The 17,489-nt window shown below is 40.7% G+C and overlaps 2 protein-coding genes across 3 annotated transcripts in view; one reads left to right on the top strand and one right to left on the bottom strand.

The window, feature by feature from the left end:
• Nucleotides 1–17,489, top strand: part of LOC134461304 (gamma-crystallin S-1-like) — a 383,074-nt gene that overhangs the window by 44,436 nt on the left and 321,149 nt on the right. The window lies entirely within an intron of this gene.
• LOC134461841 (gamma-crystallin M2-like) lies at nt 5,650–9,501 on the bottom strand. Of its 2 annotated transcripts, none has more exons than XM_063214682.1 (3): nt 9,487–9,501; nt 6,019–6,261; nt 5,650–5,928 (listed from the first exon to the last, which is right to left on the bottom strand). In XM_063214682.1, the coding sequence occupies exons 1-3, from the start codon at nt 9,499–9,501 to the stop codon at nt 5,650–5,652; spliced, it is 537 nt and encodes a 178-aa protein (XP_063070752.1). The 2 variants fall into 2 exon arrangements, with proteins under 2 accessions (XP_063070752.1, XP_063070751.1); XM_063214681.1 differs by lacking the exon at nt 9,487–9,501 and adding an exon at nt 6,461–6,503.

Raw genomic sequence — 17,489 nt, forward strand, 5'->3', positions numbered from 1 at the left:
ACCATGATATTGGAATCACCCGCTCATAGTCCAGTCCTCAATCCCACTGAGAGTCTGTGGTTAATGTCTATGCTCATCATCCATGCGATTTGGACTAGCTAGAACACTTCGCAGTGAAGAAATGGGCCAAACTCCCTAGTGGGGCATGTGCCAACCTAGGTAGCAACTTATCAGAGCCTGTTGTCAGTTTTGGTTCATAAATGGCGCCATATTGACTATTAATGATTAGGGGGCTAATAATTTTGTCCTTGTCATTTTTGCCCTTTTTTGTTTAAACTCATCGTAACAATAGAAAAATCCAAATTCAACTCATTGAACATTATCTCCATCAGTGTATTTGTTTCCAGAATAACAGAAACGGTGAATAATGGTCATTCTTACTGAGATATCAAGAGAAATGTCTAATTTCAGGAGGGGGGCTAATAATATCGTCCTCAACTGTATATCTGTTGGGATTGAGTGTTTAAGATGTAAGCATTTGAGTATTGTAAGCATGTCCGCACGCATATGCACATTATCAGTAATTTATGAATATTGAGTTTGGCCCGCAACTTCGTTCCAGATTTAGATTTCGACCCACTGTGAATTTGAGTTTGACACCCCTGCCCTAATGTAATGTAATGTACTTTGTTATAATTTTATGCTGCATGTTATAATTGTTGCATTATGAATTTGGGGAGAAACAAGTCAAACAGGCAGACAACAGATGTGTCCGTCTATGCCAGTGGTTCTCAACTTTTTTGCCCAAATCTGCCCCCTTGTGGACACAGGAGGGAATTACATTTAAGAAACGTGTCACGAACCAATGGACGGACAAAGGCTCTTATAGAGATGTGTGACTAAATAAATGTGCATCTAAAAAAATGCACTAACTCTCCTTGGCCTGAGAACATTGAGCGCATTTTAGGCTATTGACAATGTCCTTGTTTGTTATTCACTTTGGATGAAAGTGTCTCCTTAATGTAATGCACATTTTCATGGGGGATTACTGGGTTTAGAATAGCTGTGTATACAGATGTGTGCATGGATGAGAAGCTAAATGGTCTTCGTAAGATAGTTGAATGTACTAATTGTATGCCTTACTGTCGTTCTTTGCTGTGCCATCCTGTCCGAATATTTTCATAAACACAGCAAATTTCAATCATGTTTGTCATTCCATTAATAATGCTTTAACAATTAAAGTGGTGTATATTTTCAAAAACAATACAGTATTGCAATGGTTTCTGATTGCCATCTCATTCTGTAAAAGCCATTAAAAACTTAATTCTAACAGAAGACACTTATCCCCCAATTCTGGCCTGTCAGTGGCTATCAGTCTGACAGCCTGTGACAGCTTGAATGGTAGGTGGGAGGGTTTAGCATGATGTCATGTAGAGGGAGGACTTAGCAGGGGGAGGGCTAGGTCATGTAGGGGGAGGACTTAGCAGGGGGAGGGCTATATAGTATGCAGGTGTGGGTTGGACAGAAACTTTCAGGGCTGAGTTCTCTGTTTTTTTTGCTTTTACAAGTGAACATATTAAAATGGCCACAACTTATTCAAATATTACCAGATTCCCATGTGTGAGGCATCATGGTAAAGCTTAGAATCTCTACTTTTGGAATATATAACTAACTCAATATGCTCCAGGGCCTACTTGAGAGTGGTTTTTCCATGGTCGGTCACATATATTTATATCTTTTGCTCAGCTAGCCGAGACTTATGATTTACCCAAAACACATTTCTTTCGCTACCTCCAAATCAGAAGTTTCTGAAGAAGACATTTACATCATTTCCTGAGAAACCACCTGAGACTCAGTATGACTCCATATTTTGGCTGAATTCAAACGCCAAAGGATTAATAGCAAGAATGTATAGGTATATTAACAACAGCAATCCCCATTCAACAGAACATTTGAAAAGGGGTTGGGACAATGATTTGGGAGTGACCATGACAAAATATGACTGGGAGGCAGTTTTGGACCTAATACACACATCATCTACATCTGCATTACATGGGCTGATACAACTTAAAGTGGTGCACAGGGTTCATTTAACCCAAGCCAGACTGGTAAGAATTTACCCTAACGTTGAACCATTTTGTCCCAGATGTAGAGGTCAACCAGCAGATTTGATACATATGTTTTTGTTATGTCCAAAACTTTCTTCTTTTTGGCAAGATATTTTCAAAGCATTTAGTGAGATGTTTGGTACACAGTTTAACCCCAATCCTATTAGTGCTGTTTTTGGACTCATACCAGAGGAATGTAGAGACCTTTTACCAAACAAAGCCTATGTCATCATGGCTTTCTCTACACTTCTTGCGAGACGTTTGATTCTTTTGAAATGGAAGCAACAGGCACCACCCTCCTTTGTGCATTGGATGAAGGAGGTGTTGTACTTTTTGAAGTTGGAGCGCATTAAGTATACAATCAAGGGATCTACACAAGCTTTTGTTAAAACCTGGAGGCCTTTTTGGGACTACTACGACTCACTACAAGAACCTCTTGATGTAGAGTAATAATGCACCTATCCTCTCTATTTCATGATTGAGATTCAAGGTAACAGCAGCGGCAACCCCCCCCCACACACACACACACGCACACACATACACACACATACCCACAAACATAACACCAGCCCACCCCACCCCCTATTCCCTTTTTCTTTCTCTCTTTCTTTTTGTTTTGTTTTGTTTTAATGACAATGATGACTATTATTATTATTGTTGTTGTTAGTAATAGTGGCAGTGATATTATTGTTATTACTGTCATTATTATTATCATCATTAGTATTATTATTTTATTTAATCTTACATGATTCACATTGTGGAATGTATCGTGGAATCTGTAGTCCTATTTTGGGAGGGAGGGAGAGGGGAGGGATTGGGAGATTTTGTTTATTTGTATTACCATGTTGGAAAACGATGCAAAATGTGAGGACATTTATGTGACTTTTATGTAATTCTTTTGAAAAAATCAATAAACACAATTTAAAAAAAAAAAAAAAGGACTCAACTATGAATGTTACACTTTAATTAATTCGAGGTCAAATGCCGACTTTTAACTGGGACAGAAACATAGGGGACAATAGCTAGGAGATTGAATTTGATAATCATGCCCTCGCAGCAATCTGCGCTTTGTATTATATTCTACTGTGGTCAAATCATGATGGTGTGGTCAAATCATGATGGTGGTTTGAGATGAAACACCCCATGCTGGTCTAGATGAACAACAACACGCTACACTTTGCATGACATTGGCTGTTTTTCTGCTAACGTTATAACTATGGATATATCCAATAGGGGTCGACCGATACAGGTTTTTTGCGATACCGATATTTTTTCCATCACCCTTGGCCGATACCCGATTTCCGATACCCGATACGGCCGATGCAGATATTGTTAAAAAAGTGTTAAAAATGACAAAAATCAGTACTGTATTATTTAAAAAAAAAATCCTATCCCATCACCTTTTCATCACATCACAACATGAATAACAGGAAAATAACTGTCACACTGAGCAACTAGTTTTTCAAGTTTATCATTACAGCCACCTAAAAAGGTATACATAAGGCATTAAAAATTCAAAGGACTGTGGCTTGACAGTGGTACAATAGCATAGAGCTTGACTGTAAATTTGAAAAATGTTGGGGATGACCCCAAGATTATTATGGGTTTAAATATTTATGCCTATTTTTTCACCTGTATAGGTGTACTTGATTTACTAGGGCCTTTCACAAATTAAATCAAATCAACTAAATAACAAACAAAAGCCCAAAATAACAAACCAAAGAAATGCAAACAAAACACATAGACAAGTAAAACCATGTTCTTATTTTCATATTATAAAATACATTGCAAAGAATCCCACCAGTAAAAACACCCCTCTATTTTACACAGATTGGAACATTCACTTGTTGCTGACCAAGGAAGTGGCAGCATGCCGGTGACCTGGTCAGTTAAAAGTTACAGAAATGTTTTACACAGTATTTCTAACCAAATAAACTTCTATGAATTGAAATAGTCAGTTTGCAAGTGATGTTTGTTACTCATTGGAGATCGCTAAACAGATGGAAGTTGATAAATGAACGACGCTACGAAATGTGCGTTTTGAAACGCGGTGGAAATGTACACTGAAACATGCTGGAAGGCACTCGTTACAACGCTAGGTAAGAGTTATGGCAAATGGGGGTGGATAAATGACCGAACAATGAACCAGGGAAATAAAAACAGTAGTTTACCCTCGTTGGAAGAGCTGGTTGGTTAAATGCTACAGAAATGGTTTACAATATTTTAATTTAGCCAGTTTGCAAGTGATGTTTGCTACCTATTAGATGTCGCTAAAACAGATAGAAGTTGATAAATGAATGACGATGTGAAATGCGCGTTTGGAAAGGCGGTGGAAATTAGACAACTGAAACATATGCCAGTAGACAGTTACAACGGTAGGTAAAATATGGCAAATGGTGGTGATTATTGACTGGACAATGAACCAGGGAATTAAAATCAGTACAGAAAATGGATGGAGCTGAAACATTCTCCCTTTAGGCCTATTACATGCACATGCCATGTCATTCAGTGTCCACATTAAAATATTATGCGTCTGAAAGTCTAAAACTTTGTGGCAGCCTGCAAGGCTGTTTACTTTACTCAATGAGAGGGGGAGGGGTGACGCAGCAGCGTGCATTGCGGGTCTGCCAGCCACACAGAGCTGCCCGTCTGTAGTCAAAATCTCGGGGTGGGCGTATCGGCCAAAACCGCCTGCATATCGGCCGATACCGATTCACTTAATAAACGCAAATATCGGCCCGATCGTCGACCCTTAATATCCAATGACTGTTTGAGATCCCTGGTAGCTGTGACCACTACTCGAATTGTATGGCAAAGCCTGCAAAGCCTGCATTTGGTCACGCAATTAAAATGGCTCCTAATGATGAAGTGTTCTAGTCCCCAATTCTAAAGAGTTCGCCATCAACAGCATTACGGACCGGACTCAGAACACAGCAAATATTGCCGTGAGAGATCTCCATCATTCTACTGCACTGATAGTAGTATAGTAGAAGTAATTCTTGTGCACGCCGTTAACTGTAGTCGGCTTGTATTTGCTAACGCTAGAAGTGTTAAAACAGGTCAGAGCTGTGATTCATTGCCCTGCGTTGCGACCACCATTTGACATTTTGGCTTTGGTCTCGGCTCCTGGCGGGCTTCTCGCACATTTGTTGACATTCAGCTGGTGTGATTGGAAGGCACAGAAAAGATTTCCTTGGTATCGAAAAAAATGTGCATATCGCCACGCTTGATATCGTGATCTTGGAACATTTTCGATATATTTTGCAGCCTTAGTGGTGACTTACACCAAGTCATATTTTGCATGACAACTCCCAACCCAACTTAGACTACCAGCGAGTTGAGATGAGTTGATCCGGTACAAAGCAGTGGATAGGAGGTATAACCAGTTAGTTATACCTACCATCTTGACTTTTTGAGAACATAAATTGATGAAAAACCATTGTCATGTTTGTGTAGAAAGTCTGAAGAACCAGTTAGTAGAGATACGTTTCCAATTCTTTTATTCAAGACATTTTAAACGTTAAGCATTTCAGTTGCTTTAATAGTGCATTGATTGATGTAAAAAATGATGAGATCTGTTGAATTCTGAACAGATGAGAATTTAGTACATAGAGTCCGTGATACGCCTCATGCTGCTGAATCTCATGTTGGGGTATCCCATGTTTCTCCAGCTTCTGTACTCTCCAGGGGGGAAGTAGTACTGTCTTCCTCTGTAGTGGGGCTGCTCATACATGAGCCAGTGGCCATCCATCACATGGCAAGACATGCAGTGGTTCATACGGTAGCGATCCATGATGGAGTCACAGTCATCCATACACTCGTGCATCTGACCACCGAAGTTCTCCTTCTCGTAGATCCTCATTCTGTAGTTTCCTCTGTACTGTAATAGAAATTAATTGCAATTAGTAATTGTCTGTATTCCATTTTAGTGTCTGAAACATTTATGTTAAATAATTAAATGTAGTTTTACCTGGGGGATGTGGCGACAGGATCTGATGCAGTTGTTCCAACCCCACATGCCCATGTAGTCGGGGTACTCTCCCCTCCTCATGAAGTACTGATTTCCCATGTAGTTGGGCTGGTCGTACATCATCCAGCAGCCACTGTGCACCCTGAAGGAGTGGCAGCGACTCAGGTGGGAGGAGAAATCACCCATGTCTCCCATGCACTCCCAGGAGCGACCCTGGAAGTTCCTGTCCTCATAGAAGACGATCTAGGAAAGAAATTCGCCATTGTTAACAAAGTGCTCAATAGAACGGATGTAAAAAAAATGTTGGTTTCCTGCTAATAGACTACAAAAAACTATTGCTATGAGTTAAATAATTTAACCAACATCACATTCGGACCCTGCATTGCGGCATATTTATAAAATGTGTTTTTTTCTCCATTCTGTGGTTAACACTTCTCCTTACCTTGCCGTGCATGGTTGCGGTTGTTGTTGCGAGGTGAGCTTGGCTTCAGAGTAGTGGGCACGGGACGTTTTATACCCAAGGTTGACACAGTGTGTTGGGGGTCCTATTGTGTCAAAGGGCACCTGGTTGCTTCTGTGTGGTGGGGCCCATGCCTTCATTGTTCCCTTCAACGGCAGAGAACATTCTTGTTTGTTTAGTACATTTTCCCACCGTTACAATAACAAACAGGAAATATAGCATTTACATTGAAGAGAAAATGCTGTCGTAATAAAACAGTGTTTTATCCTGGAATATAGTATTCCCTTTAAAAATATTGGTACCTCATTTACATTTTTAGTTACATGCTAAACACAAAGTCATTAACATACATTTATTAATCATCATATAAGCATATATAGAACATAATAAGTTACTTAATGTATTATTAAAAATACTATTATTATTAATTTATTAAAATATTAACAATACCTTAAGCATAATAAAACACTTATAAACTATTAACCCTTTAGGCGGCAAGATTAATTTTCTTCAAAAAAGCTGAAGTTTGGCATGACAAATTCAAATGACTGTGGCTTGACAGTGGTACAGATAGAGCTTGACTGTAAATTAGACAAATATTGGGAATGAATGAATGAATTGGGGATAAATATTCATACCTAATTTGCATATTCAGGGCTGTACTTTGCGACCAATTGGTCGCATTTTGAGCCTTAATTTTTGATTGTGCGAGGAAAAAAAACAAAAAACAGGCGCACGTGTGCGAGTATGTATTTCAACCCTTTCATTCGCATATTGCTCCTGAGTTCAAGAGCATGATTGCGAGAGCTGCGTTTTTTTCCCGATTCCCTAATACATGCACTGCCTGTCTGACAGACAGCGTCAATATCCTAGTGGGAATGCACTTCAAAAAAGACGGTCAATGTTGCTTGAATTCCGTGTTGGCAAGGGTTTGGGTTAGGGTTAGAACCACCGTGGCATCGACAGTTACAACGTGCGCACGCCTCATCTCTCAGTCGAATGTTCTGTGCCAAAACTTCTTACAACTTTTTCAAAATGGGCTGCTGTTTTAAACGTTCAAACAAATCACTTTCAAACTGCACAACACCTTTTTTCATGTGGTTATGTGGTCTGATTCTGGCTAACCCTCCACCAACCTTGGCTAATATGTTTTCTGTGGAAAACACAACCATACTCTCTGTGCATTATTGCTGTGGTAAGCAATGGTACAATAAGCACAGTATTTTACATTGAAAAAAGAGCAAACATAATAAAAGTGTCGCAAAATGTCAGAGTGCTCCTAAATTTGTATCTGTGCTCCTAAATTTTGTCATTTAGGAGCACCTGTGCACTAAGTGTACAGCCCTAATATTCTGACGTCATATGGCTGCAGCCATTTTTAATTTTTAATTAGAGTTGGAAAATATTGATCATTTTCAATAGATTATTGAATTTACTTAGGAATATTTGGCATTCCATTACTATCATGTAGTGCACATACGCTATGGTCAAGGAAATAAGTAGTTTCAGGCATAACATATTGTACATATTGTAATATTGCAATAATAATATTGCAATAATATAATGCAACAATTACTGGATTTTTTTTTTTTGCCTTTTGTATCTGTATCAACATGTACCTTTTTAGCTTGTGAAACCCTTTCACAGAAAGGGTCAGCACACATTCAATTCATATGTATGCCTATTTTTACATCTGTGTAGGCTACTGTATTTGATGTAGCCTACTATGGCCTTTGGAGCAGGCGTGGTGCAGTGGCAGTAAAATGGTTGATCATGGCACAGTCTAGCTCAGTAACTGTTACAGTTTGTCACTTACATTTCACAAAACTAATGGGCACAATGTCAAGATAATGGGTATGAAATAATTAGTATTATGCCCATTTTTTACATCTGCATTTGATGTAGCATATGGCCTTTGCACAGTAGCAATAAAATAATCCTGGTTGATCATGGCATTGCAGTGAGTGACTGAATGTTACAGATTGTCACTTACATTTCACAAAACTAATGGGCAATATATCAAGATAATGGGCATGAAAACATTTTTTTTCCAAAATGGGAGACCCTCATGAAATCAGTTTCAGGAAAGGGGGTAGAGGGGCGGGCCAAATCACCACCACTTGACCAATTGACTAATCAAACTGCTGAGGCTACTATTCATTTTGGCATCTTCCGTCTTTGCTGTTAGAAGGCCCTAGTAGGTTTACAGACAGAAGTAGAAACTGTACGTAATTATGTTATATTGGTGACCAGAAGCCGATCAATCCCCTCACTTGGAGAGCGCAGCGTCCTCCCTATCACTCCCCTCCAGGAAAGACGCGAGACAAGTTCTTCAAGTTACTGATGGATTTATTTTCTTCTTTATTTATTTCTTATCCACCGTCGAACTGTTAAAAGCAGTAACACACGTATAGTATAAACAGACAATCGTAACACCCAAACAAAAGTGCCAAATGGAAATGGGAATCATACACAATAAAATGCACACATACCTCGCTGGCTGCACTCCACTGAGAGGGAAATGAGTAAGATATGAACTTGAACTTCAGGAGACCAAACAGACTTTAGACAGCGCGGCATACAAGCGATTGCCGCGAGTCAGCTTCTAGCTCCTCCATCACAGAGGAAGTGTGCAACATTGAAAAAAAAACAATCTGTGTGAAACCCCAACCCACTTGACATCACATCCCATTAATTAGACATAATTGTCCCCAGTTCATTCTTGACCCAAGATAAACCCACACCAGAAATTTAAAAATAGAAATGTAGAGGAAAGACGTATGAAAATATAATTGTAGAGAAAAATGATATTTAAAAGGCTAAACTCCCTTCCTTTCCTCCCGTTTGATCACCACCACTTTCGTCTTTATTTGCTGTTTTAGTGATTTGTCCAACTTTTACAAAGACAGTCCAACCACTGTGACCAGTCTGATTTTCACCGAGTCTAAAACATTTATGTTTTATGGTATGCATCTTCACTGTAGGTTCTATAAACATATTACCAACACCTCTCCTACGGACATTCGCCGCTGCCACCCACCCAGTGGAGGCCAGAAAGAGGGACAGAAGAAGTATGTGTGTGTGTGTCTGTGTGCTGCTTGGTGAACATTGTTTGTCTGATCCCAGGATTATTGTGTTCGCGTTCGGATAGGCGGCTACCAGCATCACTGGGGGCTGAGTGGAGGGAGCGCAAGCTAACATTACCATACCCACTACTCTCACCCCTGATTCCTCTACCAATACCTGTGAATGCATTCACCACTACCAACCACTCCATTGAGATCGGATAAAGTCACCGAATGAGTTTGAATGTGTGTGTGTGCTTAGAGAACATCCTCCCTTCGCATGTCATTGTAAATAAGTTCCTGGGTGTACGCCTGGGGCCTCATGTACTAAGAAGTGCGTGGGTTTCCTACTAAAAAAGTGTGGACTTGAAAATCGGGAAAGCTACTTATGGACAAAAAAATCCGGATGTATCAATAAGTGCGTAACCAGGTTTTGCTGTGAAATATGCACACATACACGAGCAAACGCAGGCCCAAGTTTCCGCCTTGCCTCCTCCTTTAAATATTCTATATGAATATTCTAATTAGTATGAACAGACCCATTCGTGTGCATTCATTGGTTGAAAGAATGGGAAAGGGGTGAACGCGGGAAATACATTTCATGATGCGAGATGACAGCGCTGTTTCGGAGGTAGCCAATTTCTTAAAAATGCTGCGCACAATAACAAAATTACTTAAGCGTGTATAAAGTTTGGTATTTGGAAATACTTAATGTGAGGACTGCAGAAAAAATACCTGTCATTTTATACTGCAGTACAATGCAGGTTTCCCCCCACATGATATTTACAATACATCAAAACACATTGCTAGGGCAGTCGCCAAGGCTGCTGAGAAATAAACGTTTATGTCGGGTATAAATATGAAAGATGACACATGCATACATACGCCACATGTATGAATAATCTGTAGCCAATACTCAGATAGACATTCACCTGTTAATTGATGGGCGAATTTTACAGTAGCCTTAAAGTGATACTGTCCCATTTTTGGAAATAAGCTTATTTTACACCTACCCTTGAGTTAAATAATGGAGTTTTACCGTTCTCCTGTACTTCCAACCATTTTCTAGTTATGGCAGTGCACATTTTACCTCCAAGCTAACAGTTAACACTGAGTCCTATGAGACCAGTTAGCCGCCAGCTGGTCTCATAGGACTCAATGTTAACTGCTAGCATGGGGGTAAAATTTGCACTGCCATACCCAGAGAATGGTCGAAAGTACAGAAGAACGGTAAAACCCTATTATTTAACTCAAGGGGAGGTGTAAAATAAGCTTATTTCCAAAAATGGGACAGTATCACTAGCGTATTCCATTCCGAAGTTATTCAAGTCTAGCAGTGGTTTAGGTAGAAATAGCGTTTTTCACTATTTGAACGGAGATAAAGCCTTTTTTGTCACGGGTGTGCACTTTGACTCTCCGAGTTTAAATTGAGGGTGTAAATGCATTTTCTCGCCCGAAGAACAACTCCAGTAGCTTCCAAGTAAACTATTTCGATGCAAAAATCACCTGTCAGGCTATTCTTCAGAGCCACATCATCTGAAATGCTAGCTAGCTAATGTCACTTGACTGGCAGTTTTCGTTCTGTAGATAAAAGTAGACGTGCCAAAGTACTCACCCAAAATTAGGTTACTTCCTGCTGTGTTGCATGCTGTTTTTCATTACAACCTTTCATTTTACACCTATCTTGATGACAGCAAAACTCCTTATCCTTCCATCATATGTTTAGGAACAGGCTAGCTAGCAAGACACTGACAGGACACGTTTTGATTTCCTGGTGAACCAGTAGCCTGTAAGTAACAGGCTACTGGCACACTGCCCTTTCACGCCTCTCCGCAGGCGTGGTTTAGTCAAAAGATGCTTGCACGTGGTTGGAGCAACCTCATATGAATGACATGACACTTCGACCACTCACGTTGAAGCTTTGTGACGTAGGACGTGTTTGAAATTCTTCCAAAACCATTCTCTGCTCGTCCTTTAGAAAATCAACTTGAGGTATTTTGGATAACACCGCTGAAATTGCTGCTTCCATCCCGACGCATGATAACTCCTCGCAAGCCGCCATTACAGTTGTGATTCAGGGAGGGGGCGGGCACAGCCGAACTACCCTGGGGGAGGGTGTTGCGTTCGATAAACGTCATACCCACTGAAATCCCTCCCTACGATCCTGATTCGTCGTGCTGCCCCGGTTATTTCGAAAACGGAGGAGGAGAGCGAATCACTGGTGTACCAGAAGGTTTGTGTAGCCCAGCCCCCTGGGCGTCAACACATAGCTTCTGGTTCACCAGGAAAACGTTTTGATGCTCTTGGAAGTAAATTGAGACGTGACGCGACATGATCAGGAAGTGGTTTGATTCGCTATAATAAAACTCAAATACTGTGTGTAATAAAATGCACAGATGATGAAATATCCAGATCCTGACTTTGTAGGTTTTGACTTTGTAGGTGTTTTCATGATCTATGTCAGTTCTGTTCATCACATTATTACGAAAATCACACAGAATGTGCATTAGAATGTGTAGGCTCAGAATCCAATAAAAAACGTAAAAAAAATAATTTTACGGTTTGGGAGCCAACGCATGGGAGGCAAAAACATATTTTTACTTGACTTGGGAGTGAATGTATTAATAGCTGCCTACTTGCTTGATGCCATCGAAAGAAAATTTAGATAGAAGATAGATGAACAGACCAAGGATATGGATCACTGGAACCATGTCGTGTGGTCTGATGAGACCAAGATAAACAAATTTGTTTTAGATGGTGTTAAGCATGTGTGGTGGTAAACAAGTGAATTTTACACAAAAAATGCATCATCTTGCTAGTCAAGCATGGTAGTGGGACTGACATGGTTTCGGGATGTATGAATGCCGTCAACATTGGAAATGTGAATTACACCTAAAGAAGCATGCATGTCAACATGCACTGTGATTACAGAAGCAGATCATGGTACTCTCCATAGGAATTCATTAAAAACTCACACCCATCTATTTTAGCCAGGTGCAGACTCAAAATGTAAAATTTCAATGTAAAGAAAGGTTGAAACACACACCGAAGACCTCCCTTTTAATCCCTTTTCATTTCGAAATGAAAAAATGAATGTAATTGCTGCGAAAGCTGGTTCTACAAAGTATTAAGCAAAGGCTGTGAATGACTATGTAAATATGATTTCTTTGTTTTTCAATTTTAATATATTTTTAAAAACTCTCAAGAACTCTTTTTTCACATGGTCATAATGAGGTATTTATGTTACATTTTGAGGACAGAGATTAATTTAATACAATTTGGAATAAGGCTGTAACGTAATAAAATACGTGTCTGTGTGTGTGTGTGTGTGTGTGTGTGTGTGTGTGTGTGTGTGTGTGTAGCGACACAGCAGGCGACTTGTGCAGGCACGTGCACTCCAATACGGCAAGGGAGGCACGGCCTCACCAGCTCCACATGAGAATGATGAGATGCAGTAAATGTGAATAATAGTAACAATAACAGCTATTGTTTTCGAGTATCTGCACCATAACTACCATTTGAGCAGTATTTAAACAGTTTCACTCATTTTCAATCATTTTCGTGGCCAAAGTCGTAATATTTGCCCATTTCATGTCAAATTGCTCCGAATACGCTGAATTTGGGGCAACTCTGAACTGGCCTCACCCCGGATTGCGCAATCCCTCGTTAACAAGCTTGAGCGCATGCGCCATTTTGCTCGTTCTGTGAATGCAACCTGGTAATATTGTATTAAACGTTTTTATACACTTAATAGAAGTATGTATGGTGTGCCCTCATTTCCTGATATTTTTTTTTACTATTTTCTACGTGTGATTATCATTTCTTTACTCTGAACGCTTTGGCATAACGCCCACTGAAAGATACAGAGGTGAGGCGAGCAGTAGCCTGGCCGCAGGCTCGTTCTGGCGTTGAGAGTCTTGCTGGCCAGTTACGTCATAGCGAATCTGAAGTTCACAATACAGTCAGTCGGTGTTGTTGGCTAGCTTGTTCACTTTGACTGCAACAAGTGGATTTCATAACGAAACTAAGAGCATTCTCAAAGTTGGATTTCCAAGGGGAATATATGTGATAAAGAATGGAGGACCGACAGAGCTGAAGGGTTTGCTACTGCAGGTGACCGGTCAGAAGATTAGAACTACCCGATAATTTCAAAGTGAGTGGTAGGCCTACAACAGAAAATATTTTTTGTTTCCCCTGTGTCTTGTTTGCAACCGGCGAGAATGTGTGGAAGACCATACGCATGGGATTTTACGACTTAACAATTCACTAAGGAGCCTCACGAAACACAAATTCTCGCGGCTACTCATATTCAATGCCAAATTGCTTTGGAGACGTTTGGGGCGTCTCGAATAGATGTGGTTTTGGATGAACAGCACCGGCTAAACTAACGTTAGCATGCACAACGCCAAAGTGATGGAGAACCGTGAAAGAGCGGCGCATGGACCCGATTTACGAGTTAAGGTAAGACCAGTGTTTCCTATGTGTGTGAAGCCTGTGTTTGTGAGACCCGTGGGGAGAGAGAGAATCCGCCGTGATTCTGTCCGGTGTGGTAGCTTTTGTGATAGGCACCGGATTCTCATGTGCCCTGTAACTGTTTGTAAAGTTGAGTACAGGGTACCGTTGAGGTAAATCAAATATACCCGTGTAACTACAAGACTCTGATTTAATTCCAAAGTGTAGGCATAACAGAAATGACTGTCCCAAAATATTTGGTGACCATATCGAAACTTGTGTAACTGTTTATGTTCACATTCGCTTCCTGCCACACCTTTGTCCCACATCGCTTGCCGTAGCCTCGTACAAGTAGATGTAGGCCTACATTTGCACGAGAATCCAGTGCGTATCACAAAAGCTAGCACACCGGTTTGTTCGCCGTAGTGCTCAGCGGTCTATATGACACTATGGCTGAATCTCAAATGGTGCACTTGTGCACTTTAGTGTTCATGTTTCAGTGTGCATGCCGTATTAGTTACGCACTGAAACATAGTGCCCGAAGTGCACAAGTGCGCCATTTGAGATCCAGCCCATGTTTTGAATCCTGTGTGTCTTTCATTGAGCATCCGCCGTGATGCTCAGTCCACATTGGTGCTGCTGTGTGGTTTATGTGAGATCACTGTTTGAATCCTGTGTGTGTGTGTGAGCAGTGGGCTGTGAAGGAGCTTACACTCTCCTCTCCTCTCCTCTCCTCTCCTCTCCTTTCCTTTCCTCTCCTTTCCTCTCCTTTCCTCTCCCCCTCTCCTCTCTTTTCCCATCTCCTCTCCTCTCCTCTCTTTTCCCATCTCCTCTCCTCTTCTCTCTTCTCCTCTCCCTCTCCTCTCCTCTCCTTGAGCTCCTCTCCACTCCTCCTTTCTCCTCTCATCTCATCTCCTCTCCTCTCTTCTCCTCCTCTCCTCTTCTCTCCTCCTCTCCTCTCCCCTCCCCTTCTCTCCTCTCCTCTTCTCTCCTCTCCACTACTCTCCTCTCCTCTGCTCTGCTGTCCACATTGGTGCTGTGTGGTTATGTGAGACCACTGTTTGAATCCTGTGTGTGTGTGTGTGTGTGTGTGTGTGTGTGTGTGTGTGTGTGTGTGTGTGTGTGTGTGTGTGTGTGTGTGAGAGAGAGAGATCTAATAGCATTTTCTCTGCGGAAATGCAGTATGTCAAAATATGTAGGCCTACCCTTTGTTAAGAAAGCTGCTATGACATAATGGAACTTGTCGGTAGGCCTATTTGGCAATTATTTATTTGAAAATCTGATATTGAAAAAGTTACTGCCTCACCAGCCATAAATCCCACCGCACGTCACTGGACTTGTGATACCCCATGCTTTTCCAAGGAATACAATGGATATTGTACTAAACACAGTGACTTCTGACACTGCTGCACACTTTATTTTTGATGTTCCTGCAAACTTTGTTGGTCACCTTTTCTTGGGCTGCTACAGTGCCGCCAGTTACTATTGGCACCCTTGAAGTTAAGTAAGTACATTATGGGACATATCTCCAGACAACAAATAATAAGGTCAACCATGATTTTTCTATAGATAGCTTGTGGTTGATACTAATATAAAAATAATCAACAGCATTAAATACTAACAGGGTTCGTACGGTCATGAAAAACCTGGAAAAGTTATGGAATTTGAAAATTCAAATTTCCAGGCCTGGAAAAGTTATGGAAAACGTATTTTTGGTCAAAAGTTTTGGAAAAGTCATGGAAATCCATCCAGTGTTTCATCAATTATCTTTATGAAGTTGATGCCACGGCGTAATAAAATCTAAATGTCCGAGTTCTCGTGGAAATGTTGTCTAATGCAGGCTGCGTCTGCCTAACCATGTGTTGCCAAATTGAGTGGGTTTCAAATAACGCATGTTGTAATGGCTCCAGGCGGGTTTCAAGCGTTTTTGGCGCTAGAAATCAGTCACACCTGGCAACCCGCCTCGTAACGCGCGAGCTAGATGTAGTGTGTGCGTGGTGGTGAGAGGTGATCATAGCTCTAATCCTAGAAAAGAAATGTGGTTCTGTACGATATTACAGCATGTCGCGAAGTGTTACTTCAACAATAGGCGGCTTAACTTTCTGAAAAGATTATCAACAATGGCTGGAGAGGACGAAAGTTGTGATGTGTCCGTCCGATATGGGCGAAGCAGCCGCACTTGTTAGCCACCTGAAGGGCAAGATACAGCAGGCGGTTACCTCCTCAGCTACTAACAGGTTAGCAGTTAAACGCGTTTTAAAATATTTAGCGGTTCCACTGAAACGTAGCTAATGCCAAAAGGAAACAATCCTAAGACCTGTTTGGTCTTGGTTTAATTTGCCAGATAGGGCACCAAGCGAACCTTTATGCTTTCGGTAAGCCCCGAGATTTTGATATTGATAAGCAATGCACCTGCTGCCTGCGAGTGAACTTGTCCAGTGTGCTGAAAGATTACATGAAATCCGTACAATAGTCTATGTGCAGCTGACCGCGAGCCAAACGATTAGGCTACCAATGTCTGCATGACGCGCCTGTTTTGAAATACGGTATAAACGGCAGCGTGACTAGAGTTTGAAAAAGTCATCTGTGGCTTAGTTTTCAAATCGGTCAGATCGTTGTAACACAAAATGAAACTCACCCAAGCATCTCCTTGAGTGGGCGTCAGACTAGAACTATGCCACGAACAGTGCAGTCTCTCTTTTTTTTGCTCCAGCAACGACCACAACAAATGACAACATTATCATTCTTACAGGAGCTTTGGACTGTTGTGCTTAGGCAGGTGTAGTAGGCAGGCCTATGATTTCTTACTTGGGCAGGATGAGCATTTATCCATCTCCATAGAGAGCATGTTGATACAAATGTGTCTTCATGATGATTTCACGACCTAATTTGCTATAGGCTGGCCTAGGCCTATTCATTTTCATTTCTGACTGTACATTAGACAAGCGAATTATATAACAATGACGAATAATAGCAGAATTAATGTAATACAACATGAAGTATAATGGTTGCTTATAGCTTGTAGTAAAAGATAACCTATAGTATGAATATGTTTATTTTTTACATATTTGTAATATAGGCTATGTAATATATATAATATAATATGCCATAGTCTATAGTATAAATATATACAGTAATTACATATTTATAATATAGGCTACGTAATATAGCCTGTAATATAGGCTACGTAATATAGCCTGTAATATAGCCTAATACGCCCCCACCCCCCGCGCGCGATTGGTCATTGGTTTTTCGGTCCTGGAAATTCAGAAAAAGGTTTTGGAAAAGTCATGGAAAAGTCATGGAAAAAAATTGGTGAAAAAGTGTATGAACCCTGTACTAAACTATGAGAGGGAAAATATTGAAGACGGTAAAGCTCCCTGGATCACTGATATCGGCACCCTTTACTGGATACCATTGTGGAAGCCTAATTTGACTCAATTATGGCAAATCGCAAATGGGAATCGCCTTTGACTACTTGCTTTTGCCCATAT

This window comes from Engraulis encrasicolus, chromosome 13, assembly GCF_034702125.1.
Source record: "Engraulis encrasicolus isolate BLACKSEA-1 chromosome 13, IST_EnEncr_1.0, whole genome shotgun sequence".
NCBI classification, from domain to species: Eukaryota; Metazoa; Chordata; class Actinopteri; order Clupeiformes; family Engraulidae; genus Engraulis; species Engraulis encrasicolus.